The sequence below is a fragment of the Helianthus annuus genome, chromosome 3 (assembly GCF_002127325.2).
Source record: "Helianthus annuus cultivar XRQ/B chromosome 3, HanXRQr2.0-SUNRISE, whole genome shotgun sequence".
NCBI classification, from domain to species: Eukaryota; Viridiplantae; Streptophyta; class Magnoliopsida; order Asterales; family Asteraceae; genus Helianthus; species Helianthus annuus.
Window position 1 is genome coordinate 171,599,738 of NC_035435.2, and position 11,076 is coordinate 171,610,813.

General features: G+C 36.0%; 1 protein-coding gene across 2 annotated transcripts; it reads left to right on the plus strand.

The window, feature by feature from the left end:
* Positions 1–1,937: 1,937 nt before the first annotated feature.
* On the plus strand, positions 1,938–10,433 carry LOC110930845. Of its 2 annotated transcripts, none has more exons than XM_022174226.2 (7): positions 1,938–2,102; positions 5,154–5,224; positions 6,117–6,947; positions 7,431–7,468; positions 8,355–8,541; positions 8,636–8,722; positions 10,147–10,433. In XM_022174226.2, the coding sequence occupies exons 2-6, from the start codon at positions 5,180–5,182 to the stop codon at positions 8,636–8,638; spliced, it is 1,104 nt and encodes a 367-aa protein (XP_022029918.1). In that variant the 5' UTR covers positions 1,938–2,102; positions 5,154–5,179; the 3' UTR covers positions 8,639–8,722; positions 10,147–10,433. The 2 variants fall into 2 exon arrangements, with proteins under 2 accessions (XP_022029918.1, XP_022029917.1); XM_022174225.2 differs by having other exon boundaries at positions 1,940–2,102; positions 8,352–8,541.
* The last annotated feature ends 643 nt before the right edge of the window (positions 10,434–11,076 follow it).

The following is an 11,076-nucleotide window of genomic DNA, read 5'->3' on the forward strand; positions in this document are numbered from 1 at the left end:
TACATGTGATAAAATTTTTTTATTTAACATTTTTCAATAAGGTCACCAACATTTTAGTTTTATAAAATTTAAAGGTTTAAGTAGATTTTATTTTTATAAAACTGATCTATATAAAAATTAGAAATTAATTTCTGTCTTAGTTTATAAACATCCTTTGCCTTAATAGAAAAATTAACTTAATTAGTGGTTGGATGAAAATTTATAAAAATTATGTGACAAAACTATTATTTTGTTTATATAAAAATTGCATGTATATTCTTTTTTATTATATATGTAACGAAATTAATTAAATAAAAGAAATTTAAAAGAGTTTGAGTAAATTGCCAAAATCGTCCCTGTGGTTTTATATTTGCCAGTTTCATCCAAATATACTCAACTTAATAGAAAAAATAAACTTAGTTAGTGGTTTGGATGAAAATGATAAAAAGTTACAAACGTTGGGGGCAATTTGGTACAAAAGTGTCATTTTAGATGAAAATGGCAAAGCTGCCCAAACCTCAGGAATGATTTTGGCAATTAACTCTAAAAACTATTATTATTATTTCTCAAAATATTTAAATCTATTCAAAACATTACATGAATCACGAGATACATATCATGAATCATGAGATACATATAAAAATCTAAAATGGTACACGATTACATTAAATATAACATCTTTTAAGGTGATAGCTAGATCAAGTTAGAAACTCGTATTACTCGAGTTTGGTGAAAAAATTAAGGAATATTGGATTTAAATAATTCCAACTATTCGTCGTTGGTCGCCAACAGTCTCAACTTTAAAAGTAACCATTGGCAGTCTCAACTATTGACATATTGGTCACCAATGGACCCTGACTAACATAACCCTAACGAAGTTAGTCTTTGGTTGCCGGAAAAGCGTTTTTGGCCAGAAAAATGTTTCTAAAGGTCCGATCTAAGGTTACAAAGTGGTTTGGCACGAAAATGTTGAGTTTTCCGGCCAAAAAGTTGAGTTTGCCGACAAAAAAAAGTTTTCCGGCGAAAAAATGAGTTTTCCGGCGACTTCAATAATTTGGGCTTTTACTAGAAAAAGGTTCCTAAAGGTCCGTAATAAGGTTACAAAGAGGTTTGGGACGAAAATGTTGAGTTTTCTGGCAAAAATGAGTTTTCTGGCCAAAACCGTTTTTCCGGCGACCGGAGGCTAACGACGTTAGGGTTCTGTTAGTCAGGGTCCATTGATGGCCAATATGTTAATAGTTGGGACTGCCAATGGTTATTTTTGAAGTTGGGACTGTTGGCAGCTAACGACGAATAATTGGAATTATTAAAATTTAAAATCCAATATTCCAAAAATTAAATAGTTAACAACAGAGACTTATAAATTATAAAACGATATTTAAAATATAAAATATAAAATAATATATATATATATTTACAAAAGTAAGAGATAGAACACTAAAATGTAAAATAAGATAAACAAAAAAAGAATCTTGAGTTCACATGATTATAACTTTTTGAACGATTAACAAAAGCCCGATCATTCGAATAAAATAAACCAATGAAATAAAAGTCATACACGCCTACAAATACACGCTCGTGAGCCCGTCCGTCACTATTCTAAATGAAACCTACTACCGAAAGGCCCACCCCCGTTAAAAAAACATGTTTCTTTAACAGCAAGAAACAACGTGCCAACCACCATGACACCGGGCGCTGTGGCCAAGGTCGACTACTCGGCCGCCGCCAGCCCCTTGGCTCTCCCAGATGCGCGGAAACCCAACCTCCACCCGCCCGAATACACAACAGTGGAGTTCGTCGCCACACGTATTCGCACTTCACCTGGATGCCGCAGAAAATAACGAGAAGAGTGGGAGTCAAACCTGTGTCACAAGAACACCAATTTTTTCCCCAACCACTCCACTGCTACCGAAAAAAAAAAAAAAAAAAAAGAACGTGTTTGATAGCCAAAAAGAGGAGGGGCTCCAATGCAAATAAATTGGATGTTTTGGGGATTTGAAATGGATTCCAAACTTTTGGCTCCGCTGAAAGCCGCTCTTTGAGCCGTTACTCTGTTTCACGCTTCTATCTCCGCCATACCTTATCATCGTCCACAGCGGCAGCAGCTTCATCATTGTTTCTTGGTATGATTCACCCAACTTCATTACTCTCATTTTCCCAATTTTTATCGACAAATTGCATATGGGTATCTTAGATTTTCGTAGTTTTTGAACGTAGCTTGCTATTTACCGGCCAGATCCGATTTAAATCACACCCAGTTATTTCTTTTGCTAAAATTGTAGATGGGTATGTGAATTGTGAAGTTCTTGTTGTATACTTTGTTTTTTTAGGGTATAGTTGTGCATTGTACATATTTGCAATCTTGGAGATAAAAATGGTAAATAAACAAACAAACAAACAAACATACCTAGTAAAGTTCCACTCGTAGAGGTCACCGGAGATAGAGAGGCTGCTGCTCCTGATGAGACCCCGGGCTCAAAACCCCCTATTTGGAGTATAAAAAACAAGTAACATAAAGGTGGTGTTTGGGATTCCTTCTCAAAAACAACTTATTAACTTATATGGGACTAAAAGGACTTTTGAGGAGGAGAAGGAGATCCAAACATTATGCAGAAGTCAGGAGAAGGATAAAAGCTTAGCCAAACACTATGGAAATAAGTCCTTTTTCAAGCTTTTTTTGTCTTCAAGAAGGAGAAAAGGAGAAGTCACAATTTGTGACTTATTGATTGTGAAAAGTCCTTCTGAGAAGGAGAAGGAGAAAAGCTAGGCCAAACACCCCCAAAGTGAGTATTAGTAGGAATGGGGACAAGAAAGAGTAGGGCATATAAGATTCATAAATCACCCTATGGTTAACTTCTAGTAACACGGCTTAGGGGCTGTTTGTTTACCTCTTAATGAGGCTCTTAATGGTTCAGACCTCTTACTGGTTCAACACTTAATGGTTCAGTCTGTTTGTTTCCTGAGCAGATGTCTGAATGGTTCAGACATTTGCCTCTGAATGGTTAAGCATTATATAAAGTCTGAATGGTTAAGATCTCTAATCTGAATTGGTCAGACATTTGCCTTTGAACGGTTAAGCATTATCCAGGCTCTTAATGGTTCAGACCTCTTACTGGTTCAACACTTAATGGTTCAGACCTCTTACTGGTTTAGCACTTAACCATTCAGATGTTGCCAAACAACCCCTTAGTAGCATTATATCTATATTATTTTTGAAGAATCTTGTGTCAAACAATGTTGAAGTTTAAGGTAAACCCTCATTTGGAAGGAGTTTGATGGTAGTGTGATGCCGGTTTTGTAAGTGAAAGTGAGTTTAACGTTAAAGAAAGTAGGAAATACTTTGAACGAGTTTTAGTTGTGGAAAGAGTTAATCGGTGACAACTGTGGAAACATCATTACCTATGACTCTATGAGTGTATATTGCCATAGCCCATATGACTAATATCACTTGTGATTATTATAACCAGATTACATAAACTGTGTAACTCGCGTTTGGATTACGTGGTTACGATCTCTTGTTGCCTTTTATATCTGATTGATGACTTTTATAGGATATAGATCTTTCATTATCAATGTTTCCGCACACAAATTATTCGCTTATACAATGCAGCGTCACCTGTGTTGACTGTTGCGTTAGTTTTTTATGTTGCTTATTTCATTCTTTCTATGTTCTGTCTTCCTTTGTTTATTTTCTCCATTTTTGGTTAGTTATGAATTAATGTACAAAATGTAATCATTTTCATTACCATTCGAGATTATCGTTTTTTATGATGTCTGGTATTGATTAAGTGGCAAACTAGTGGTTAGTCAGTTACTTGAGATGTAATAAGTATCATTAGGGATTACATTTTTATCAATATTGGTAGGGCCTATATCTCAAGTCAGTCGACACGTATTTTATATAAACAAATGCGTACTTAAAAGGACATGAAAGTATGAACCAATAAAAACATACGTAAATTATGCCCTAAAGTTTCGAAGACATGCATGACATCCTTTCATGCACTTTTATATACTACCAATTCCTTTATTAAAATTTCAACATTATATATAAAACATTAATGGGTCACGTGTAAGACTTTAACAAAATTCCCAGTCTTTTTTTTTTTTTTTCAAATATAGATAAAGAAGAGGAATTTGCTGTTTGTTCTACTCCAGTTTTGTGTATGTTCTGAATTCTTTTAGAAACAAGACTTGTTCACATTTCTGTGTGCCACCTTTTGCATACGTGTGGCTGGGCAGCTGACTGTTGTCAGTGCCACTTGCTGGTTTGGACACTTAAGTCAAAGTGTCAGCTCCACTTGCTGCCGACGATAGGATGCGGTGCTGGGCCGCATCGCTACGTGCGGCAACCGCGGTTGTCCGCATCCCTTGTCGTGACGAAAACAGCCGTTTTCATACACAAGGTAAGTCTTCTCATCACTAGACCGATTGGACTAGTCAACTGCGTTCGTGCGTGCCCGCACGGACGCATATAAGTTCTTGTTGATGGGAAGACTTACCTTGTGTACATTGTCTGCTTATTTACAAGTGATATGTTTTTAGTCTTGTTTTAAATGCGGTCCCTCTTGTTATCTAATTCGGAATTACTATAATATATTCCACACTTGAGGATCAGCGTTACGCAGTTATAAATAGAGTTAAATTAGGATGTCCCTTCCACTAAATGCATTAAAATTAACCCTAGACATTTACCAAAAATGTTTTGTTTTGTCTGCTAGTGCTAATTTAGTGTAACATTGTTGAAGTATTAATTTCTTTACTTTAGAGTTAATTACTGTTTTCGTCCCTGTTGTTTGTCAAAAATTACTGTTTCAGTCCATTAGTTTAAAAATTACGATTTCAGTCCCTGTAGTTTCACTTTCGTAACCATTTCAGTCCCTGTGGTTTCACTTTCGTAACCATTTCAATCCATTTATTCTGTAAGTACAGGGACTGAAATAGTTACGAAAGTGAAACCACAGGGACTGAAATCGTAATTTTTAAACTAAAGGGCTGAAATAGTGATTTTTGACAAACCACAGGGACAAAAACAGTAATTAACTCATTTCTTTAAGTTTACAGCAGGATCATCAATCATGATAACCATAACTTATGCATACGAGTTGTAACACTGCATAAAATGTTCAAAATTACAGACAGTGGCACTACTAATTCGATGTGTATTGGTTCAGGAATCTTCTAGAACATCAACCAACTTATGGATAATGATCGCTTGAAAGTTATGGAAAAGGAAGGAGTTGAGGTATCGTCTCTTTCATTGCTCACAGTTTTTTTATCGTTACGACGGCTGTTACACCTAGTGTTACTTCAAGCAGGATTTGAAAGATTATCTCTATAAATAGCAAGCCAAATACATTAATAGACATAATGGGTAAATTAAAAAAAAATTAAAAAGGTACTAGGTTAAATGGGTCGAGTGGGTCAAAAGTAGGGGTGCAAACGAGCCGAGCCCGAGCTCGGCCAGGCTCGAGCTCGAGCTCGATTAACTTATGAGAGCTCGGGCTCGAGCTCGGCTCGATTCGAGCTTTGTTTTCAAAGCTCGAGCTCGGCTCGTTTGTATTTTATCAAGCTCGAGCTTGCCTCGGGCTCGGCTCGTTTATTATCTATTAATTAGTATATTAAATAAAAATAATATAAATAATAGACTTTTTAGGCTTGCGAGCTCGATAAGTAAAGCTCGGGCTCGGGCTCGTTTACTAAATAAGCTTATTTTTAGGTTCGAGGTCGGCTTGTAAACAAGTTTAAATAAGCTCGGCTCGACTCGGCTCGTTACACTAAGGCTCGATAAGGCTCGACGAGCCTAACGAGCTTCACATGTGAGGCTCGAACACGGGCTCGATAAACAAACGAGCTTTGTTTTGAGGCTCAAGCTCGGCTCCGGCTCGATAAGGCTCAGCTCGTTTCGAGATTTTTTTGGAGCCGATCTCGAGTAGCTCGCGAGCCGCTCGGCTCGTTTGCACCCCTAGTCAAAAGTCGCTTAAAGGGTACCTATGATACATAAAACCTCCTAAATAATCTTATTAGAAAATTATTGTATCATTGAAACTGTACAATCTTAATTAGCGTATTCGACATATTTATTATACATAAAAAATTAAGACGGTGTTTTTACTAACTCCAGTAATGTAATGCAGGATCCAGGTGCTGGAGCATCTAATTCTTCTATCCGAAAGTCATCGCGTTTGCAAAGCAATAAAAATTTATCATCAGGCTCAAAATACGTATTCAAATCTTACCGCAATAATTCCAAAAATACAAAGAACTCTTCAAAACCAAGCCTATGTAACGAAAATTTGGTTCCCGAAGGCAAGATACAGGAAGAAAAGAAGCATCAATTCTCACAAAGAGATGAAAATAACGGTGCATTTTCAGCAAATACCGTATCCATGAAATCTTCTGCAGCAGTTCCATCTTTCCAATATCACGTTGCATCAAAAAATGGGATCGATCTTGTCGTTGATTTAAATATGAAGCGATCCGATTGGCTGAAAAGTATGCAAAAAAAAGTTAGTGTATCCCAAGATCTTTCTAAGCCTGTGTTTGGAAGCTTCCGGAAAGAGGTCGAGTGTTTGAGCGATAGGAATAAGTTGAGTGACGTTAAAGTTAGTTCACCTGACAAAAATTCTGCTTCGGATGCCAGCATAAGTTCTTGTGTAGAAAATAAAATTTCGGCTGGATCAACGAGTAGAGAAATCGAGAAAACGCTTCCTTCGGTTGTAGAAACGGAAGTGGTTACTGTAAGTGGTTCTAAACGGTGTTGGTCAAAGGTTGACCAGAAGTCAGAAGTTTTAGTTGGAAGTTCTGACAATTCTGAGGAAGTCCAGTTGTCGGATTTTTCAAGTCCGCAAAAAGGCTCGTTATGTTCGAGAACTGGAAAAATATGTTCTGAAAATTTGTTAAATAGCACTATCGAGGTTAATCAAGAAGCTGGTGGTATACACGAACAGTCAACCGCTAAAGATGAGGTATGTTGACTTTCATAAAACTAACTGTACTTGCCTTGTGTTTTAGGAATTCTTGTTAGGAATGTTTTTTCTGGAGTTAATTACGTTTTTTGTCCCTGTGGTTTGTTGAAAATAACCATTATAGTCCATTAGATTAAAAATTGCGAAAACAGTACCAGTACTTTCAACTTTGTAACAATTACAGTCTACCTCACTTAATACCACGTTAGTCATACCACGTTTGGCTCACAACTAGGGGTGTAAACGAGCCTAGCTGAGCCTGACTAGGCTTGAGCTCGTTTCACCTGCGAGAACTCAAGCTCAGCTCGTGAGTAGTTTTTCAAGCTCGAGCTCGAAAAGTGAAGCTCGGGCCCGGGCTCGTTTGCTAAACAAACCTATTTTTAGGCTCAGCTCGTTTCGAGCTAATTTCGAGTAGCTTGACTCGTTTACACCCATACACACAACCAAACACCTCTTTTAACATTACCACTGTTACATGTGCAGGAAAGAATCAAGTCTGCAGAAGGAATGGAAGTGTCAGGGTAATATTCTTATCAGAATAATCTTTGTTATATATATATATATATATAACATAGGGGTGGGCAATGTTGTAGAAGGCGCTAGGCACTAGTCGGGCGGTGAGGTACCGCCTAGGGATTAATCGGGATTAATCGGATTGGAAATTTTAAGTATAATTTTACAAATTTTTATATATATATAGATAACTTTATACTTTTTATTAATAAATTTACAAGTTTAGGAGATAACTTTATACTTTTTATTAATAAATTTAAAAGTTTAGGAACCATATGTAAACTAATGAAAGATAGAAGGGGTTAAATGTTAAAATACCTAAACTTAAATGTTAAAATAGGTTTATAACTAAAATTTGGGCTTTAAACCATGGGCTAGGTTTCAAAAATTGGGTTTTTTGGGTCAAAAAACATGGGCCCGATTAGTCCGATTTTTACCGATTTTGACCGATTTTGTCCGACTTTTACCGACTTTGACCGATTTTGACCATAACCAATTTTTTTGACCGCCTAGCTTAAATTTAGGCAGTAACCCACCGACTAGCGCCTAGGCGCCGATTAATCGGCCGCCTAGGCCGATTTCTGCAACATTGGGGGTGGGTTATCGTAGTGCAACGGTACGCAAGTAAATTACGCATGTTCATTTTTAAATTGCGCACATTACAAAATTCAAATCCGTAATTACGCATGAAAATGAAATTACGCATGAGTTAACTCAAATAACGCATAGGTTGGTTTAACCCTAATTACACACGTTATATACATAATTGCGCACGTTATTTTGTGGTCGCGTACCGTTGCACGTTAAGAGCCTTTTGTATTTTAAACTTTCACTATATATATGTCTGTGTGTGTGTGTGGATTTGTAATATGTTTTATATGTAAACCACAGAAGAGAAGAGAATGCATTTGCTACACCCGCATCTGATGACGGGCCTAAGAGAAAGAAACGTAACTACAAAAGTGATGACATTCATGGTCAATCTCATGAAAGAATTTTAAGAAGCACACCGGTTTTTGGTGGGAAAATTCAAGAGCGTGATGGAGTTAGCGTTTGGCGTTCCTCACGTTTGCACCCTAAGGTTCTCTCTAGTTTCTTGATATCACTGGCTTCTTCATCATGTTTGTAGCTAATATTTTTTTATTTATTTTTTTTTTATTTATTTTTTTTTTCAGTAAAGAAGCAGTACTACAGGATACATTTACAATGGTTTTTACAGATATAGACTTATGCTCCGGAACTAGGCTTGCATATTACTGCAGGTATAAACAATGATTTTTCATCCAATGTGCTGAATGAAATATTTAATTATTTATATTAGATGATCGAACTTATTTTCTACGAATGCTCTGCCTAGCAATATATACCTTCCTCAAATGTGTTTCGGCATTTTATGTTTAGTATATATAAATCGTAGATGGTAACGACTAAAAATCAACTTTAGGTTGTCTAATTTCAGTTTAAATGATTCTTGTTCTGCAGTCATATCTTTTTAAATCTCATAACTATTACATTCGCTATGTGTGTGCTATATTAAGATTTAAACATGGGTGGAGCCAAGGTTTAAAAGAACGGAAACGAGTTTTGAGGCCTTTTCCCTTCGCCTCAGGAGGCGTAAGCCCTGAGGCGAAACGAGGCGTAAGGCCGAGGCAGTATTAATAAATAAATATAAAAATTATATATATTATAAAAATAATAATACTAACTAATGTCATCATCAGATTCATCAAAATCATAAAAAACACATGAAATGCTTGAAATTGACACAAAAAATCAAAAACAGCTATCAAAATCCCTGAGGCGCAGCTTTCTTAGCGCCTTAGCCCCTCTGAGGCGCATATACATTAAAAACACCATGAGGCGCGCCTCAGACTCGTTTTTTGGCCGTTTCGCCTCGAGGCCGCGCCTTGAGGCGCACGCCTCAAACGTTTTTTAAAACCATGGGTGAGCTAGAGGGGGTCTGTTGGGCCAAATATTCTATTTATAGAGGTATCTATATTGTTGTCTCGCTTTCTTGTAGATTGACCCCTAGGTAGTCACAATCGCAAGGTACAAAGGGCCCACGTTTCGCCTAGATGCAAAACAAAGCTCACAGTCAAGACAAAAGAACGTAATAATAGTTAAATAAACTATATACTTGATCGACAAAATTTAAAATAGTACCATTCCGAAACGAATATACAAAACCTAATAGAATTAACAATTAGAATCGTCAAATTACTACCAAAAGTTGAAAACTAATAAAAATTCACAAAATGTAAGCAAGATTATTTGTTCATCATCAACCAAAATGGTTTAAAACCTAATATTTGTTTCAGGATATATATGAATTCATATTTTTTTTTTTGGGAAATTGGCCTGTAATAATCTTACCTAGACCTTATTGGCAATTAATAATCCCACCTCAGAATATTCCCCCCATCAGTCCCACCTTTCATCTATTTTTCCTACAATGGTCCCCGGTTAAAAAAACTTAACGGAGTTAAGTTTTTTTCCAAATTACAAACAGATTTTTAGGGCTTTTGATCAGAACGACGATACGAGTCCATTGATGTAAAACAGATTTAAAACCTAATTTTGTACTTAAAAAAAAGTTGTACTTGAATTTCAGAGCTGCCAAGAACTTTTTGTCAGCTTTTTAAATCTTGATATTTTGTTTACTTTTTATTTTTTTGTTTATGTGCAGGCTGTTGGATTACTGGAGTGAATTATTCAATACAAGCTGCTTAACTTTTTTGATTATTTTCTTTTTAACAGCCATAATTACATTTTTCAACACTTTTTCTTGTAATCTGTTTTGATGTACTATTGGTACCTTTTCAACATTAATGTTTGGTTGGTTGGTAGGACTAGGAGGATAAACTGAACACATATGATCACTATGAGAATTACATACACTCGTATCCGGATGTGATTCGGATATAGATATTATTCGACATTGATTCAAATTCCTTGAACTTTATATTTTGGAAAGTAATCATACATGTTTTATGTTATGTAATTATAGAAACAACTATTGTTGGTTAAATGCACCATTAAACTTGTACTATGATTGTCATATGGTAATGTGACATGATCGCGAGTTATGTTTTAGGGTGAATTGTATGAAAATACAACGCATTTAACACAGCTGTCGGTCGTTATATTTAATAAATTTTCATGCTTGCATCATTTAATGTCTAAAAACAAAAAAAAAAATGTTGATTTAGTTATGATTTGCCACACTCGACTAGATTGACGATTAATTTGTAAAATTAAATAGAACCAAATACGGTTTTTAGGTAAATATAGTACTCAACACAAGGACATATAGCTAGATCTTCATGGATAGCCTCCTTGTATCGGTGGAGGGTTCAAATCTTGTAAAATACAGGTATATTTGTTAGTCAGACTCATAGGTTTGGTTTGGCTACATAAAGTTCTGCACGACCTTAATTTGCCGAATATAGATCATACCCCACCAAACTAAGGGGTTGTTTCAGATCTCTTACTGGTTCAACACTTAATGGTTCAGGTTGTATGTTTCGCGAGCAGATGTTTGAATAGTTTAGACAATTGCCTTTGAATGGTTAACCATTATATTAAGTCTGAATGGTTAAGACCTCTAATCTGAATT